The sequence below is a fragment of the Astyanax mexicanus genome, chromosome 17 (genome assembly GCF_023375975.1).
Source record: "Astyanax mexicanus isolate ESR-SI-001 chromosome 17, AstMex3_surface, whole genome shotgun sequence".
In the NCBI taxonomy this organism is placed as follows: Eukaryota; Metazoa; Chordata; class Actinopteri; order Characiformes; family Acestrorhamphidae; genus Astyanax; species Astyanax mexicanus.
The window spans coordinates 40,407,501-40,428,211 of NC_064424.1; the positions used below are offsets into that span (position 1 = coordinate 40,407,501).

At 38.2% G+C, this 20,711-nt stretch overlaps 1 protein-coding gene across 6 annotated transcripts in view; it reads right to left on the reverse strand.

Annotated features, from left to right (window-relative positions):
- The window catches only part of cacna1bb (calcium channel, voltage-dependent, N type, alpha 1B subunit, b), a 337,484-nt gene that overhangs the window by 227,617 nt on the left and 89,156 nt on the right, over nt 1-20,711 (reverse strand). For all 6 annotated transcript variants that reach the window (XM_049466430.1, XM_049466432.1, XM_049466431.1 and 3 more), the window contains exons 4-5: nt 3,364-3,455; nt 438-587 (exon numbers count right to left, since the gene is read on the reverse strand). In XM_049466430.1, coding sequence (XP_049322387.1) covers nt 438-587; nt 3,364-3,455 — 242 coding nt within the window. The remainder of the gene's footprint in view (nt 1-437; nt 588-3,363; nt 3,456-20,711) is intronic.

The window sequence follows — 20,711 nt, forward strand, 5'->3', positions numbered from 1 at the left end:
GGTGGGATTAACGGTGTTTGAAAGCTCACAACATGCAATTACAATGATATTAATACGTTTAATTACCACACGGGGTAATTACCACAAAGGATTTTATGATTTTTTTATTTATTTTGACTTCGCTTGGGTTTATTTCCCCTGACAATATTCCTATTTTCATATTGAAAGTTAATAAGCTTTTAGACTGCCTAATATTTCTCATCTAAATGCCTGCATATGTTTGGTTAATTTTCTGCCAATTAGCGACGACTTAACGCAGACTGCAGCCTCAGGCCAGCGCCGGCACCAGGAAGCACAAAACCCCAGCAGGGTCAGGTCCTAACCGCAGCACACTGGAGTACACTGCTGTCAGAGCAGACAGTGGACTGATGGAATCTGCCTTCTACCATGAGGAAATTGGCCCCGTGGCAGCGAGCGGGTCGGCGGATCAGACTGACCTGACTCTTTGAAGCAGGAGGTGTGGAACTTTCCCATGTAGAACTCCACTCCTATAATGGCGAACATGACGATGGCGAAGAAGAGCAGCAGGCCGATCTGCAGCAGAGGAACCATAGCCTTCATTATGGACTTCAGCACAACCTGTAGACCTGAGAGACAAAGAGAGAGAGAGAGAGAGAGAGAGAGAGATAGAGAGAGAGAGAGAGAGAGAGAGAGAGACAGAGAGAGAGAGAGATAGAGAGAGAGAGAGACAGAGAGAGAGAGAGAGAAAGAGAGAAGTGATAAGAATCAGTTAACAGTTTCAAAACGCAGCTTAAGACATATTTCTGTGAAATGTACTATTTATAAGGGAAAAACGCATAAGAAGTGTGGTGTTTTTTTTTTTTTTTAAGTACGAATGGGGTGGGAGTTGTGGGGAAGGGGGGTATGGGTGGTAGGGGTGAGTGGGTGGTTGAGTGGTCGGGAAGATAAGTGGGTGGGAGGGTAGATGGGAAGATGGTTGTTTGTAAAAGTTGTAATTTGTATGCAAAGGGTGTAAAATTTAAATAAAATATATTTTTTTAAATGTACTCTTTATGATTTATTATTATTATTATTATTATTATTATTATTATTATTATAAAAAGGGGTCTAAGCACAGCGTCCCCACCAAACCATCACTGATTGTAGAAACTTCACTCTAGACCTCAAGCAGTTTGGACTGTGTGTCTCTCCACTCTTCCTCCAGACTCTGCTCCCTTGATTTACAGATGAAATACAAAAGGTACTGATGGTCCAGTGTGTTATATCAAGTCTAAATCAGTGCAGTATTTCCCATAAAATCCTACGGCACTTCATGCTTCCCTTTGCTGACAACTTATATGGAGATGCAGATTTCATTTTCCAGCAGGACACACTGCCAAAAGTACCAGTTGGTCTTATATAATATTCTAATTTTGTAAGATACTGACTTTTGGGTTTTCATTGGCTGTAAGCCAAAGAAATGAACGCTTAAAATAGATCACTCTGTGTGTAATACATCTATATAACATATGAGTTTCACATTTTGAACTGAATTACTGAAATAAATTAACTTTGCAATGATATTCATATTTTTTGAGATGCACCTGTAACAAAGAATGTTAGCTAAATGTTCAGCCTTGGGTTTAAATTTTCAATGTGTAAAAAAATATGTCTTATTAACATTCCCAAAAAGTTTTCCCATGATCCAGTGAGATCCGGTGAGAGAGAAATAATCTGTTTTCATGGCTGCTGTACCCGCAGTGTGTGAAGGAGAGATACAGTAGGTCCTTCCTTCCGGCCGCTGTCAGACTCTATAACACGCTGCTCTCAGCAGACAGTAGTTTACTATTTCCACTATTTCTTACTCTGTGCAATAAAACTGTTTACTTGTTACTGCTCTACTGCTGTACTGTGTGCAATAGCTAGTCACCATGTTTTATTGATTAAAAAAATAATTAAAGGATATTATAAGTTTCCCTTATATATTTCAGTAATTTTAAGGTAACAGAAACGTTAGAGGAACTTTTCTAAAACTACAATTTATAATACTGTTCCTAGAATATCTTAAGGACAAAAATAAATAAACATTTCCAGAATATTCAGGGCTGCAAAAATTGTTGGCTGGGTAGCTAATATAGACTCTAAACCAGGGGTGTCCAAACTACGGCCCGCGGGCTATTTGCGGCCCGTTTCCTTTTTTGGAGCGGGCCGCAAGGTATTTTAGAAATAGAATGAAAGTTGGCCCGCTGTTAAGCAGGTTTTTATAATGTGAGATTCAAAGTTTGAACGCTAGGTGTCAGAAACGGGTCAAAGAGTCAGAGAGGGTGCGCATTTCTAGCGCAGAAAAACGGGGCAAAAGAGTCTAAAAGCAGAGAGAGTGCGCATTTCTAGCGCAGATAAACAGTCCAAAGAGTCTAAAAGCGGAGAGGGTACGCATTTCTAGCGCAGAAAAACGGGCCAAAGAGTCTAAAAGCGGAGACAGTGTGCATTTCTAGCTCAGAAAAACAGGCCAAAGAGTCTAAAAGCGGAGAGGGTGCGCATTTCTAGCGCAGAAAAACGGGCCAAAGAGTCTAAAAGCGGAGACAGTGTGCATTTCTAGCTCAGAAAAACAGGCCAAAGAGTCTAAAAGCGGAGAGGTTGCGCATTTCTAGCGCAGAAAAACAGGCCAAAGAGTCTAAAAGCGGAGAGGGTGCACATTTCTAGCGCAGAAAAATGGGCCAAAGAGTCTAAAAGCAGAGAGGGTGTACATTTCTAGCGCAGAAAAACGGGCCAAAGAGTCTAAAAGCGGAGAGAGTGCGCATTTTTAGCGCAGAAAAATGGGCCAAAGAGTCTAAAAGCAGAGAGGGTGCGCATTTCTTGCGCAGAAAAACAGGCCAAAGAGTCTAAAAGTTGCTGTAATTAAGGAGTTTTATATTAAGAGACATCATGAAATTAAACATCAATTTGAAAAATCTTAGTTTACACAACACTTTCAAAGATAAATATAGTCAAGTAAAATGGTGTGTAAATGAAATAATCTGGAAAAAGTATTATTTAAAGTGGTATATTTCATTATTTGTTTTATTACAGAGTGTGGAACGTGACTTCAAATATATTTCTCCTTCTGGCCCCCAACAAAAAAAGTTTGGACACCCCAGATCTAAACAATCAATGTGATTCAGAAACCACACACACTTCTTCAAATATTACTGGACATCATTTCTTATAAATGTGTTCAGTTACTTTAAGTTGCCACTATTACTAGTCACTGTAGTGGCAACTAAATAAGACTTCCTGGGCAGTAGAGACAGTTGCTCTAACAAAAGGAATATTTTTTTTTTGTCTTGATTTCAGAACAAGCAATAAATGAGTAAGTGTCCCAAAATTGCAGTATTTAAGAATAACATCATACACACATATACACATTTGTATATATAGACTTACTGGGAATTCCAGACACCAGCTTAAGAGGTCTCAGCACTCGGACAGCCCTCAGTGTCCTCAGGTCGAAATCTGAGCCCACTGTCGCCAAAATCCTGCAAAAAACACACAAAACAAAAATAGCCATTAATTACAGGCCAATCACGCCAATGTGAGCTCAAACATTTACTAAATTAAATTTATAGTCGTGCAACAGACATGAGAAAGACATGATACATAAATGTATATAATTTTTTTAAACTGTACAAAAATGAAATTAAAATTAAAATGGCAAAGTAATCCAGTTCAGTTTTATCAGCAGTACATATTAAACCAAACCTCAAAAAATGTAAATAAAAATTATCTGCAGCTGAAATTAGTTAAATATTGTTTAAAGAATTTTATTCTTTGGCTCCTCCCCCTCAATTTCTTTACTGTTTATTCAAATCTGCAGGTTAGAAATCTCCCTTGTCATGTGACGTCTCCAGAGTGTAGCACTGAACTCTTTCTTGGATTTGAACAGATGATCTCCTTACACAAGATGCATGAAAAACAGCTCTGAGTAAATATACATTTCCTTTCTGTCTTTAACACAGAAATGTACAGAGCTTCACAGCTCAAGAGTGGAGCAACTGTCTAACTGCCAGCTTATCAAGAGATTCACGACCTTGTGGTTAATTTGGCCATTCACCCATTTTTATACACATTTCATACAGTGAAGGCACCCCAGCAGCTCATTTAAGGAACAGCAATGTTATTTTATCTTCATTCTGTTTATTGTTGAGTATTGTTGAGCGTCCATGTGTGTGTATTTAATGAGTGGGGGTGTACATGAGCTGGGCGCACCTATAGGAACGGACTCCGACGACTGACTATTGTCTAGGTTCATTTCAGTCAGTGGCGCATCGGTGTTTTCCTCTGCCAAATTAGCAATACACGAAATTTACCTGAACACACCTCATTCCAGACCACCACACCCATCAGTGTAGATTTATTTCTAAACTCTGATGCTATTTTAACAGCATTTTATGCAGTGTAGGTGTATTGCTCTCTTTATTATACAGTTTGTGTTTATTATTACTATTTATACAACAGTTAGTTTCGACCTCACAATCTGATTGGTTGAGAAGCGTTCTAGCCGCGCTGATATATATATGATAACACCACGGCCTTCTCACACTAAACTTGTATCACTCCGCCGACGCGTTGCCGAGTAACGACATATACACACAGAACACCCGCAGCAGCGTTAGCTTAGCACAGGCTAGCGCTCAGCCGCGGCATGCTTGTCCGCAGTGGTGACTCGTCTTTTGTGAAAAAAAAGGGAAAGAAAATCGATCGGTTACTGCCGTCTGACAGCCAGACCGCTAAGCAGCCAGGCTAGGCTAAGCTAAGTTAATGCTGAGCTAAAGCAAGCTGCGCTAACCTAACCACAGTCCAGCCAGCTAGCTAAAACCAACACCACCCAGCAAAACAAGCAGTAATGCTCAAAAAATGCGCAGCTTTCACCTGAAGACGACTCCATGGAGCAGGAGAGGAGAGTATTAGCGTTATTTCACGCTCCTAACGTTACCATCTTCACTTATTTCCAATTTTTATTTCAAGCTAACTTTCGTGGTGTTAGTCTGTATGAACCATACACCGTTTTGTAGTTAAGTTTCAGTTCTGTTACAGTTGTTGTGGAACTACTTTTTGGCGGAAGGCTCAGTCCATATTAAAGCATATTCAAACTGAATTTCTTAAAGTTCTTTGATTTATTTTCTTAATTCATTTTGTAAAGAAAAAACGGTTGTATAAAAGCAATAGAACACTCGAGGTCGTGTGTTATCACGAATAACAGCTCGCCTTCGGCTCGTGCCTACGACCGAATCACAGCCATGATGTTATTCGTGAGAACACACTCCCTCTCGTGTTCTATTGCTTAAATATATTATGTATATATGTCTGTTGAATGTATAGAGAGTTTACACCGACCAAAGCTAAATTCCTTGAGTATAAAGGTGCTCTTCACCAATAAAACTGTTTCTGATTTTTTTGTTTTTGAGTTAAAATCCCATTAACATCCCAGCTCTCTATATAGTGAGGGGTCTAAGAGAAGGGGGTCCACTTGCTGTGTAATAAGATTAATTGTAATCTTCAGATGAGAATAAACAGTAAACAAATCGAGGGGGAGGAGCCACAGACTTACAAACACAAACACCTTACACAGTATTAAATATGTTTCAGCTGTAGCTTATTTAATAGCGTTTTTGAGAATCAACCTAACCTTTTTTTGTTGGTTAAACTAAGAAATTAAAATGTGAGTTAGGAGAACATTTAGCTAACGCTTTGTAATCAGTAACTTTAGAATTGAAAATTGGCCTTAGACCAAACAAACTTAAAGACTTTTTTACTTTTATTACACCCAACTGCACTCCCAAAAAATACATATACTCAAAGCATAATAATAATAATAATAATAATAATAATAATAATACTGTTTCTGCTATTCTTAAAGAAAAAATATTCTGCTATAAGTATGAGCTCCCATCACCCATTGCGACTGAGCGTGTGTGTCCCCCACACATGTGGATGTTCTTGGAAATTAGCATAATCTTATCTAATCCCATCACACAGCGGGTGCTGGGATGACAGTGATTAGATGTTGCCAGGGAAATGGGGCTGGCTAGCAGTCTGCACACGAGTCCGGATGTGTGGAATTCCCCTCAGGACCTGTGGACTGGAACCAGCATGCATCTGTGTGTGTGACTGTGTGATTGTGTGTGTGTGTGTGTGTGTGGTCTTGAAGGCACAATTCTCCATGTTACATCAGTTTCTTCAGCCCCCTAGCACAGATAGCCACCGGGCCATAATAAAGCCTGAGGGTCTTCTCTCCAGAAGAAGGCTAAAATCATCCTCAAACTGTGAACTGAGTGCAGACAAAACAGAACACTTACAGAATAAAAAACGGAACAAAAGAAAAGGAATAAAAAGGGACAGATGATAAACAGGCCGGTATTAAACTAATCTGGAGCCTTGGGGTAACTCAGTAAAACCTCTGCCACACAAACTCTTCCTTACTGTAGATGTTAATGTATTTTGAGGTATAGGTTTGTGTTATACATCAATGTATATCAGTACAAAACAACCTAAAAATATAAATAGGTAATTTTGAATTTGTTGCAAAGGTTAGAGCTCAGTAAAACCGACAATGGTATTTTTTCTTGTTGGCTGTATGTGTGTGTGGGTGTGTTTTTGTGTGTGTGATTTAACAGGTGGAGTGCTTGCTTAAACACCCTACAAACTCCAACTCCCAGCATTCTTAACTTTCCTTTGGAATGGACTCATGCTCACTTTCACCCAATCATGCATAATTCTACATACCGTTTTCACCTGGCCTGTACTGTTGCTTTTCTCCATTCTTTGCAAAGTATTGCCATATAACACATATATATATATATATATATATATATATATATATATATATATATATATATATAAGAGACCACTCAATTTTCTAAATCAGTTTCTCTGATTTTGCTATTTATAGGTATATGTTTGAGTAAAATTTAAATTGTTGTTTTGTTCTATAAACTACAGACAACATTTCTCCCAAATTCCAAAGAAAAAGAAAATTGTTGTAATTTACAGCATTTATTTGCAGAAAATGAGAAATGGCTGAAATAAAAAAATGGCTGAAAAAAAACTCAGAGTTTTCAGACCTCAAACAATGCAAAGAAAACAAGTTCATATTCATAAGAAATTCAAAAAAATCAATATTTGGAGTAACAACTCTGTTTTTTATCACAGTTTTCATGCGTCTTGTTATGTTCTCCTCCACCAGTCTTACACACTGCTTTTGGACAACTTCATGCCACTCCTGGTGCCAAAATGAAAGCAGTTTCATTATTGCAAATGAACAACAGTACAGACCAGGTGACAACAGTCTGTAGAACTGTGCATGATTGGGTGAAAGTGAGCATGTGTCCATTCCAAAAGAAACTTAAAAATGCTTAGAATTGGAGTTTTGTAGGGAGTTTCAGCAAGTAAATTGTTAAGCAATGTCTCAACTGACATTATTAAACATTACAACATTTTAACAATTATAAATGTTGCAAATAATAATGAATTGAGACATTAGTTAAAACATGTTGTAATGAATAATAATGTCTAAACCAGTGTTAATTAATAATTTGTTGAGACTTTCTGTAGTAAATACTGTTAAATAATGTTAACCTTATTGTGAAGTGTTACCGTATATTTTCTATTTTATTTTAATATATGATAAGCAATAAAAGTAAGAAAGTATTATAAATCAAATGTGCACCAAAAAGAAAAATTAAAGGCAGAGAGCAACACTTCTAAGATGTAAAAGATGTTGTAGTGTGCTGGATGGCCTTGGCCCAATAAATGTGACAGCACTGTCGCAACGCCCCCACAACACCTCTCCCCACACACACTCAGCGTCCACACACACTGCACACACACACACTCAGAGAACAAGGCCAGGCCCTCTACTGGTGAAAAACAGTCAGTGCAGCATTTTCTACTGAAAGAAAGCCCACCAATAAAAGGATAAATCAATCTACAGCAAAAAAAACAAAAACAATAAACAGTACCTTTCAGCAACTGTACAACAACAATAAAACTGAGACCTTTCATTGTCAAGTTCAGCCTCTAACTAATTAACAAAGATCCCGCAGTATTATCTATAGTTTGGGAGCCCGGAGCAGAAAGTCAGAGGGTTCACTGTGTTATAGTAACAGCTGTGTTTTTGTGTACTCCTCAGAGAGCGGAGCGGCAGTGAAATAACAGTTTTATGATTCTAAATGATCCTGTTGAGGCAGCAGCTGCCAGAACGAGAGAGAAGAGTGCTTTTTAATATCCTCCTTATCGACAGCATCATACATCTCTACAGGAGGCTACTGGCTTTGGCCGCAGGAAATATGGCTGTGAATTATATCTGCGATCAGTCAAATCACACAAACACACACACACACACACACACACACACATAAAACACACGCCTACACAGGTACTGAGAAACAAAATGATAAGGGTACAGATTATTCATTGTTATGCTGAGCTGGACATTCACTGCCAATTACAGTCACGAAGAACCAGAATAAAATCCAGATTAAAGATTTAGGAGGCTTTTTATGTGATTAGAACTAGAAATTGTAACCCCATGTTATACAAAATTAATAAAAAACACCATCCACTTCCTCTAACAAAAGTTGTAAATATGAATTTAACACTTTTTTAAAAACATAATAACAATGCATCTTGGTACAATGACTTTTATGAATTAAACAATAATTGGTCTACTTGTACACACTCAGGATTTGCACTCTTGCAGTGCTTCTGCTACAATTTAAAGGGAAAATATGCAAATAATATGCAAAACTCACTCTTAATTTGTAATTGTAACTTGTAATTTTGTATTTCCACTTGGGTCTTGATTGTAAACACCTATAAACACTATAAAGAAAGTACAAAAACAATCCATCGATTCATCTTTTTATGAATCAGCCTAATGAATCAATTTTCCATGGATCACCCACTAGATCAGCTTAAGAAACTCTATTTCGCAGTGTGCTTCATCGGAGGGAGGAATCTATACCTATCTGTACTTACTGTTCATGGCAAATCAGCAGATAAGGGAGATTTTTGTGCCTCTATCGGAGTTAAGCATGAACTAGCTTGTTCGTGTTTTTCATTTAGCACAAGCTAACACTAATGTGTGGTAAATGATCAGCGCATACATGGAGTGGCGCATACATAGAGCTTAGAGTATTTGCATAAAAGTGACAGAGCCCTTAAATGGCTCATTATGAAAAGGATAAGATCTCTTTACATGAGAATGAACTTCATGCACCTTCAGCTTGGTCATCAAAATTGCCCAAACACAACAGATTCCATAATTACATTTAAATCCCGCGTTCAGCTGTTTCTATCAGTCTGTTAACTAAAAAAAAGGAGACACACCCACAGGAAGCGGAGCATATACACCACCTCTCTTGGTCAGGTTGTCCGCTCACACGGATTTTCCTACCATTGCTTTGCTGATGACACCCAGCTATACCTGTCGTTCTCACCTGAAGATCACTCAATCTCTGCACGGATATCGCAGTGTCTCTCTGACATATCCTCATGGATGAAGGAGCATCACCTTCAATTAAATCTCTCAAAGACTGAACTTCTGGTCATACCAGCAAAACCATCTTTTCAACACAACTTCTCTATAAGTATCAACTCTCTCTCTCTCTCACCGACAAAGGTTGCTAGGAACCTGGGTGTTATGGTTGATGACGAACTCTCCTTCACGCACCATTTGGCCTCAGTTGCTCGGTCCTGCCGCTTTGCGCTCTATAACATCCGAAAAATTAGACCGTTCTTGACGCAACAGGCCACCCAACTCCTGGTGCAAGCGGTCGTCATCTCACGCCTCGACTACTGCAATGCCCTGCTAACTGGCCTCCCGGCCTGTGTAGTAAAACCACTCCAAATGATCCAGAACGCAGCAGCACGTCTGGTCTTCAACCAGCCAAAACGGGCACATGTCACCCCGCTGCTCATTGAGCTCCATTGGCTACCAGTTGATGCTCGCATCAAATTCAAAGCTCTTACTATCGCCTACAAGGTGATGACAGAACAGGCTCCTTCCTACCTGCACTCGCTCCTGAAGGCTTACGCTACCTCCCGGCCGCTGCGCTCCTCCAATGAACGTCGCCTCGCTTTACCAAACATTCACACAAAGCAATCCAGACTGTTCTCATACAGAGTTCCCCAATGGTGGAACAAACTACCTTCCACTACCAGATCAGGAGAATCTCTCACTATCTTTAAGAGACTCTTGAAGACAGAGCTCTTCAAAGAGCACTTACTCTCCTAACACCTCTAACTAACTACCTTCTACTACCAGATGAGGAGAATCTCTCACTATCTTTAATAAACTCCTGAAGACAGAGCTCTTCAAAGAGCACTTACTCTCCTAACACCTCTAACTAACTACCTTCCACTACCAGATCAGGAGAATCTCTCACTATCTTTAATAAACTCCTGAAGACAGAGCTCTTCAAAGAGCACTTACTCTCCTAACACCTCTAACTAACTACCTTCTACTACCAGATCAGGAGACTCTCTCGCTATCTTTAATAAACTCCTGAAGACAGAGCTCTTCAAAGAGCACTTACTCTCCTAACACCTCTAACACACTAACTACTTCTAACCTCATTTCCTTCTTCCCCTCCTTCACTCCTCTATCCTATTATTCCCCTTTGACCTCCTTTTATCCCTATCCAAAGATGTTTTACCTTTAAACTTATTTTACATTGTACTTGACTATTGTAAGTCGCTTTGGACAAAAGCGTCTGCCAAATGTAATGTAATGTAAAAAGGGCATGGCGTAAATAGTTGTTGACTAATAGAGTAATCATTACATTACATTACATTACATTTGGCAGACGCTTTTGTCCAAAGCGACTTACAAAAGTCAAGTACAAAAGTAATAGAAATTAAGATAAACCATTTTAGTTAGGGCTTAAAGGAGGTGGAAGGGAAATAATAGGATAGAGAAGTGAGGAGGGGAAGAAGGAAATGGGATAGAAGTAGTTAGTGTTTTAGAGGTGTTAAGAGAGTAAGTGCTCTTTGAAGAGTTCTGTCTTTCAAAAAAAAAAGACAGATTATTTGACTACCTCAATTATCGTTAGCAATAATCTAAATCGAGACTAATAAACTACTACAACTAACCTGCTACATGTTTTACTCCCAGACCATGCACTGCTGAGGGAATAAACCACTCCTACAAATAAAGATTCCTAAATGGTTCTCAGCTTGGCTTGTTCTTGGTTAGTATCAGTATGGAACCTCTACTTCATTTTAAGGTTCCTCAAACTTTAGAAAGCTTCTTCTTTACAAATTAGCCCAAAAAATTCAGCCCCACCTGGCCCAAGCCTGTGCATGTTCCGCCCGACCCGACCTGCTTCATAAACGTTATGAGCCCGAGCCTAATTAAAACCAGTCATTATTTTTTAGTAAGTAAAGTGTTAAAACTGAGCTTTTTAAAAACATTTTTGGGCTGTTTTATTGAAATTTGTTTAGAATTATATTACCTGACATTGCAACACTAAGGAAGCATAGACCTATTATTTAAAAATAATGTTTATTAAGAATTATAACATTCTAACTTGTGTAACTTGTATTTACTTTTTATTTAGTTTGATTTGCTACTTTGCTATATTGTGATTATCATCACACATTTACATTTTCTTGAGCCCGACCCCACCCGGCCCAAGGAAAGTGGAGGGAAATCTCGGCCTGACCCAGCCCAAGTTCCCCAGGGGCGGGCATCGGGTTAGGCTCAGGCTCGGGTAGAGAAAATCAACTCTCTACCTTTAAAACACTTTAATACAATTCAAAAAAGCCTCTTTAGACATTCAAAATCGATTGTTTTGCAGCAAAGCTCCAAGAAAAGTACTGTTCATTCAGCTGTTCAGCAGAAAGAAGGAGAAAAGGGGGAGAAGAGAGAGAGAAAGGAGAGAAAGTGAGAGAGAGGAAGGTAGTGAGAGACGTCTCGCCCTCAGTAGGGAGTGCTGTTAGGTAATTACTGTTGCACCAGCTGCACCGTGCTGGAAATGAGGTTTTCACACGTCCCGGTACGAGAAGACACTCTCTCAGGAGCAACCAGCATCACACAGTGACTGTCAGTCAGCCCAGCCACACAACGCTACTCCCAGCACACACACACACACACACATGCAACAGATGATCAGAAGTCTGCAAACAGCTCTATAAAGCCACTATTTGGCCAAAAGTATTCATTCACACACTACCCAACATCAGTATCTGAATAATCTTCTAAACAAATGGTGAAAAGTCCCATAAACACACTCCTAAACCTTGTGGAAAGCCTTCCTAGAATGCTTGTGCTCCTGTAGGCTGTACCTGGGCCTGTTATGATAAGAGTTTGTCGTAAAATTATCATTTTAAGACCATTAAATGCCACTGACAAAACGAAATAGCACAGCAAAGCATCCATACCATTTTAAATACATAGTTTGGAATATATTTACCAATCAGGTCATTGGATTATAAAGTACACTATCAATGAACGTCTATTTTCTGGACTATTTTCATACATAAGGCACACCAAATTAAAAAAAGGTGCATTATGCAACACTAGTAAAGAACAGGGGTGTTCAGCAGGTCTTACCTCTGGGTGGTAGTGGGGTAGGGTTACTAAGTTAAGTAAAGCTGAGCTAAGTAAACAAAACTGTAATTCTAAAAAAAAAAAAAAAACGAGTGATTGTTAATCTACACAGATTTTTCTACTGAAAACTGCAATTTGGATGAGTAAAGCACTTCTGTTTATTTACAGTAAGCTTAGATTTCCAAATTTTTCCAGCACTAAGGCTGGAGCATTAGCATTAGCTGCTAACTGCTAGCACTAGAGGTTAGCAGCTAATGTCGCTCAACAGCGATACACTAAACTCTAAGCGCTCCGGAAAGTCAGGGTGATTTTTGCTAGCGGTTGGTCCCACGTAGCTTGTACTCACCACAGAACATTGTACTTCCCTCTGAACAGCGAAAGAACTAGTGTTTAGTGCAGTTAGCGGGTAATGCTGTTATGTAATGTGAACATGTATCATAAAGAAAATTCAATTCAGTCAGTCAATTTTTGTTATACAAGCATGTTGGACACTTAGGGCCCGATTTTACACCCTAGGAAAAGTTAGTCAAAATGCTCATTGCTATCTTTCACCCTCCCCCAACAGTCTATTTTTTTATATCGTCTGCCTGACTCTTTTAAATAGCAACGTTGCCTGTGAATATATATCTATGCTGAAGGGCGTGGTGTTCTGGTGTTGCTATCTTGGCAATGGAAAACACAGGTGTGCCACTGACTGAAATGAACATAGGCACCAGTCAACAGGCAGACATGTATTGCTATCTTGGCAATGCAGAAGCACAAACCCATTTTTTTCTTCAACAATACACAGAACACAAAAAAAACATAACATTGCTGTTAAATTTCCAGCTTGCACACCTTCACAGCGTGAACAAGTATTGCAGTTTCCTCTGCTGAGAAGCACAGAAGCCAACGCCATTAAAATAGCAATCTGCCAAAGTGAGAGCACACCTGTCCCTTAAAGGGAATGGCAAGTGACAAACTAATTGGTTTATTTCATATTACACCCAAAACACATTCATGAGTAATCAAAAGAAATGAGTTCATGCCTTTTTTTGCATTTCAAGCCAAGCAAGGTGTACTTTTCCTGTTGTTATGATAGCAAAGACGGTACACGATTGACAGCTCACCTATAAATCACTAAAATAGGGCTATAAATGTCCTTGTAGAATTGAATAAAGTCCATTCCTTCAAGGCTGAGACAAATCTGCTCTTCTCTGATTAGAAGAAAAAATCTACTACTTACATGAGCAGCTACTAAACGCTCACGTCTATGCTAATTCCATTGATTTCTAAAGAGAGCATCTTTCACAGGGGCCATACCTTACTAAAGGCCTGGCGCTGTGGCCTCAGGGAACAGAATAAAGCCTCACACACATCAACAACACAAAAACACACACACACACAATGCCAGCCCTGAAAAACAGAAAGCAGAACTTCAGTTGTAATTTATTCCTGTAATGAGGCGAAATTGGTCCCCTCCCAGAGCTCTCCATCTGGTTATTAGAGCCAGTTCATTTGATGAAGCTATCTAGCATGTCTCATTCTATTTAACGCTGAAGCAGGGCGCTTCTCCATCCACATTAAGAGCTAATGCCGGGCTGCAGCTCAGGCTGGAGGAGGAGCAGAGTTCACCACTTCAATCTCTGGATACGGAGAACCATGGAGGCACATGACCCGCGGAGCAGTGGGTGGAGAAGCTCCCACAACGTCCATGAAGAGCAGCCTAATGAAGTCATCCTGCCTGCCACGAGCCATCAGTGTCAGCAACACACACACACACACACACACACAGGAACCTGTCACACTACACTAATGTGTACAGTCATACACATTTTCACAACAGAAATAAAACATGTAAAAAATGTATGAAATATTTGGGGTGTGCAATTTCATATTCTACACAGCAATATTGTGATTAAAGCAATATTCTATTATTTACTGTGAAGCATAATAGGTATTTTTTTAGGCATGGGAATAACAGGGTCTCATGATATGATATAATAAAGAATGATTATGACAAGACAATTCTCTCTACGATACTTCCTGATACTTCATCTGTGTTGCTTAAGAGAATACACACAATACCACAAATTATGGATTTATTGGTGTCAGTTTTATAGATTTTTTTTTTTCACACACCCTTGTTGATTAATACGGAAGTAGGACTAGAAGGTGAATCAAAAGAATTTGATTAATATTGTTTTAATGCGCTTTTCCAAATGATATAATGGAGATTTTACATCTTTACATATAGAAGCTGCAGGAGGGAATCTCAGTAGATAGATACATTTGCTGCTGTAAGAAACCTGCTAAATCTGTTATTTATTTAAAAAAATAATAATTTAGAATGAAATGTAAAGTAAACAATAGCATGAACCTCACTCTGCCATCACTCACTCACCCGATCACATGACACTGCACACTGCACCATCAGGAATGGAAGTCAATCACCGGAGTATTGATTTCACCTGTTCACCCCACTATATATACACCTTCACTTCAAACACACCTCGCCAAGTATTGTCTGGGTTTTACCCCTGTTACAAAGCGTTATTCCTTGCCAAAGCGTTATTCCTCCCGTTATTCGTTACTGACCTTCTGTGTATAAAACCTGGACAATTTATTTACAACTCTGATTTTTGCCCTCTCTCCACTGCTGCCCTTCCCCTACTTCAGGAATAATAATGTTTCGCAAACAAAAACTATACCTTTAAAAAAATAAGAGACCACTTCAGTTTCTGAATCAGTTTCTCTGATTTTGCTATTTATATGTAAATGTTTAAGTAAAATGAACATTGTTGTTTTATTCTATAAACTGCGAACAACATTTCTCCCAAATTCCAAATAAAAATATTGTCATTTAGAGCATTTATTTGCAGAAAATGAGAAATTACTAAAATAACAAAAAGATGCAGAGCTTTCAGACCTCAAACAATGCAAAGAAAACGAGAAGTTCATTCATAAAGTTTTAAGAGTTCAGAAATCAATATTTGGTGGAATAACCCTGGTTTTTAATTACCGTTTTTATGCATCTTGGCATCATGTTCTCCTCCACCAGTCTTACACACTGCTTTTGGATCACTTTATGCTGCTTTACTCCTGGTGCAAAAATTCAAGCAGTTCAGTTTGGTTTGATGGCTTGTGATCATCCATCTTCCTCTTGATTATATTACAGAGGTTTTTAATTTGGTAAAATCAAAGAAACTCATCAATTTTAAGTGATCTCTTATTGTTTTTTTTATCACAATATCGATATTTTTCCTTACCCCTATTTGTAAGAGCAGCTGATTATTTACAGAATGTGCGCTTGTGTGGAGAAGCTTTTAATGAAGGTAAGCGTGTGTTTCCTCTGTAAGAGGCTGATGGTGGAGGCCGTGTGAGCAGCAGCCGGGTACAGGGTGTTCTCTGAAGAGCCGCTGAGTGACTGTCAGCAGCTTTAGAACTGACTGGAGCTCAAATCTCCTGTGTCCAGTCACTTCCCTCAATTAAAATAGCAGGCTAAGAGAGTGCTTTATTCTTAACCACCACCCTCTACCCCTCCCCCGCGTGCACACACACACACACACACACACACACATCCACTCCAAAACGCTCATAATTACCGCCTGGACCTTAATGCATCCCCAGGTGATCATACGCTAACAGCACAGTGTATAAAACAATGAAAAGAAGAGCACTGACTCATCTGCATTTCTGCCTCCATCCTGACTTTCACTAGCCTCCATTAGTCACCTCCACACCCAAGTGAAAATGGCAACAATGGAGAAGAAATATGGCTCCCAGTGAGAGAATAAGACTAATATTTGTGCTGGGTCAGGGATCCTCCCTTTCGAGGCAATATAATTGGCCGTTTTCCTCAATATCATTTCCTCAGTCAGTCCATTAGCTTTGTAAATAAAGGAGTGCTATGGTGCTACAAGAGACTGCTAAGACACGCAATCAGCACAATTCAATTTAGTACAACTTGTTTCTAGGTTGTTTAAACCAGATAAATAGTGAGAATAGATGAGTCTAATGAGTTGTTGGGGGTATTTTTCATTTACTGTGTTATTCTGGTTTATATTACCAAGTTCAACATTTCCAAAGTTCAGATCTAAAGGTGCCCAATTGCTCAAATAATCCTCAATTAATTTATTTTCAACTAACTGAAATAATTTGCACTCAAACACATCTTATTACACTTGTAAGTACACCTCATTCCAATTAATTTAGTGTTTTTTCTTTGTTATTAAATAATCTGCACTAAGCCCTCCGAAGACATATGAAACATATAGAATTATTTAATTTAGTAAAAAAATATATAAGTATTTCAGATTCTTCAAAGTAGTACCTCTTGCTTAGATGACAGCTTTGAACAGTTTATGAGGTAGAGTTGCAATACTTTGGGCAGGAATTTAAGGAAGTTGGGGATGAGGTGGAGTGGTGATCATCAACAGCCAATTCTCACAGCAGTGCTCCAAAAATCTAGTAGCAAGCATGTTTTGCTCTGACATTAGAGACAGTTACCTCAACAAAAGCAGAACAAACTCTTTTTAATCCTTTGATTTCAGAAGAAACAATGAATGCGTATATGAAAACTTGCTTTACTGCTAAACAAGAGTAAGTGAGTTTTTGTTTACTACATAATTCCATACTGTGTGTGTCATTTAACTGTTTTCATGTCTTTAATATTAATCACTGTAGAAAATAAATTAAACAAATAAATAAGAACAACATTAAATAAGAAGGTGTGTCCAAACTTTTGACGGGTACTCTAGTGCCGAGTAGAGCAGCAAAACACAGTGGCACATAGAGCTGTTCATTGGCAAGAACTTGACAATTGTGATGGGTTGGAAGCAGTAGCACCAGACCTATCAACAATATGATATATGTCATGATTAAGAAGTAATGAATTCATATTAAAGTGAGTGATATGGCCCTAAAATTACATCAACATCAATATTTCAGGGTATTTTTTCAACAACAATATTCTTGCAGACATGAATGAACATTGACATTTGTTTTTTATAATTTCAAGAATATACTATAGCAAAAATATATATGAGATTCATAAATAGAAAGTTCAGTAGAAACAAAACTAATGTATAAACATTTGTCTGTTTCAAAAACAGAAAAGATAAAAGTAATGTAAAAACATAAATCTACCACAAAACTTAAGTGTAACATATTTGGTGCTGTATATAATCTGCAATTATACAATTAAAATAAAATACTTTTTAAGGATATCGCAAAAAATCACTATATGGATTTTTTTTATTGTGTCAGAATTTTTGGCAATATTATTGCGTACAATACGATATGGCACAATACTTATATCTAATATATTAGGACACACTATCAATAACTGAAATATAATCAAATTAAAACCCTGTGATTCAGAATTGAATTAATTCTGTAAATCAGAGGTGATGCCCAGTTCTAGAGACTGCACTGACTAATTCTGGAGATATTTTGTAATTGTGTCTCGCCTGTATCAGAGCTTCAGCAGGGTGGCACAGAGCCATGGCCTTGGGAAGGGCACCAGGGCATCAGTACCTTATTACAGGCCCCAGCGCTCAGGCAGCCTGCAAACGCAGAGAGCAAATTAAAAAGATTTGCAGAGCGTGTCTAAGGCAAAGCGTTAACCCGCTGCTTAGCACATGCCTGAGCTACTTTACCACTGAGACACACACACACATATTAGTATATATACACATACACACACACAAATACACACCAGTATACACACACACACAGCACACAGTGCTGGCTACAGCAGAGCACAGAAATTGCACCAAAAATAATAAACTGCGTTTGGAAGTGACACTGGGGTGAGATTAGTCTACGCGGTTACGCAGCTGCTTCACTGAGATAGTGCTCTAACACTTAAACATGAAACGCTACTTTATTTTGGTCAGTAAAGGCAGACACTGAAACTGTAATTGTTAATTATATGCTACTCATAAAGCTGTCTTTACAAATTAAACAGTGAGAATCCAGGAGTAAGAGTAAGGGCACGGAAGTTTAGCGTGTAGCTGACACGCACAGAAATCTATTAAACATTACTCAATAACACAGTCAGAAGCAAGCATACCATGGTTTTGGCAGAACTGATCCCTCAGTGCCCTAAGGGAACACTGAATTCTGGGAATTTAATATATAAATGAAAAAATTACATTTTATACATAATTCATATCAATTTGATATGCCATGAAATCACATTGCAAAAAATAAATGCCAAAAACTAAACATAATATATAAAAACTAAGATGAATATGCTTATATTTATAAAACACTCTGCCAATAGGGTAAGCATGTTTTTCTTTAATTTTATTTTTTTTTTAATCTAAAAAAACAATCTCAAAATCCTTGAAGTAAGACTTGAATCAAGTAAAAAACCCTGGTTTCATATCTTAAATGTGGACACATAGAATAACTCAGAATAACTCGACTGGTGACAATTTGTGGGACATTCCAGGATTTTGGTACTTTTCCTGTCCCACCACTTTCAAATTTCAAATGTACATATCCAAAATATCTAAATGACTATTTTTTTGTGAACAATGTACTTGTTATAAGACAAACTCTAAAATATGGTGGAAGAATATGTGGCCGTTTTCTCTTGTCCCACTCATTGGGTGACCAAATCCTTTGGCAAATTTAACAATTAAAATAAGCTCTAAATAAATGACTTGCTCTTGTATATTGTTGATCTGCATCTCCTTTACTTATGAAAACAACTTCTTTGGTCTACATTGTTTTGCATGTTACAGTTTTTTATGCTGTTAAGTTGTGTCCCACAACATGCGCTCAACCCTGTTACCATAAGGAATTTTACCTGGCAGAGAAAGAGTTAAAATATTTGTCCACTGGCACAAAGGAAGTGACATCACAAGGACATTTTCTGCCCACATGGCAAGACCAAGAGTAAGTGCTCTAACAATTTTCAAGTTTTTTTTCCCAAATATGTTTGTCCAAGTTGTGTGTGTCACTCAGTGAACGCAACCCTGTTACTCATATTGTAAGACTAATAATGAGTAGAGTCAAAATTTACTTTATATACTTATATAACCATGTTTGTCCTTGATCTTGTATACATAGCTACATTTTACAGTTAGCATCTGTTCCTGCAGTAAACCACAACTTAGCCTAGATTTGCAACCCTGTTACTCGCAACCCTGTTACTGTAAGTTACCAAATATATTGCATGATCTAATTAAAAAACTGATTTAATACCTGAGCTTGACGAATCAAACTTTTTGATAGTCTATTCCCTATATTTAATAAATATATGACTAAAAATGATCAAATTGAAGATCAAATGCTCAGAAGTGACCACCCCTGAAATGTACCAAAATCCTGGAATTTCTCTTGTGCTTATTTTGAGTTTAAATGACTTAAAAGGAGGTTGTTTCTAAAAGAAGCTAAATAATCTTTATATCAATGCTTGGTTAGACAAAAATTCTTACAAGAGAAAAAAGATCATTTCATTTTTTGATAAGATTAATTTTTTTTGCAGTGTACAATTAGAAAACACTGCAGAATGCTTTTAAATACAACAATCAAACAACCAGTGATTTACAAAGGAAAATCCTGAAAATTATCAGGGGCACCCAAACTTTTTAATACCACTGTATCTGAAACACGCTCGCACAGATGGTGGTTTAGCAGTTATCTTGTTAGCTTGTTAGTGATTAGCCTGTTAGCAACAAAGCCTGTAAGCTAATGTTTTCTAGCTATCCAGTTAACTAATAAAGACCTCACTGTCGCAGAAGCGAGTTTTTATCACCAGTATTCAGATTAGACTATCCCCGGAACCATACTGAGGTATAAAACTTTTAATACAGCACAAAACCCGACAGCACACACAAACACACACATGCAATCACCCACACACATATCTGAATATGACTATTGTTGTGCAGTGAACAGGCGTCTGGAAGAGCGCTGTCACTGTACAGAACAGAGGAGTTAAAGAGACTCTTCTTTTCAAAGCGCTGGAGACGCAGCGAGCCTTTGTGTTCAGACACAGAGAACACTGCCTGTATCTCCCTCACTTCTGCTGTAAAAGATTCATGCTCATCCCAAAGTGTGTATTCTCTCACCAGTTTCCAGCCGCGCTGCATTCCTCAGTTCTTTAAAGACAGAATATATACCTGAATGATTGATGGTAACAGCCCTGCTGAAAAGTAAACAGCCTGTCCAGCTCATGCTAGTCTAA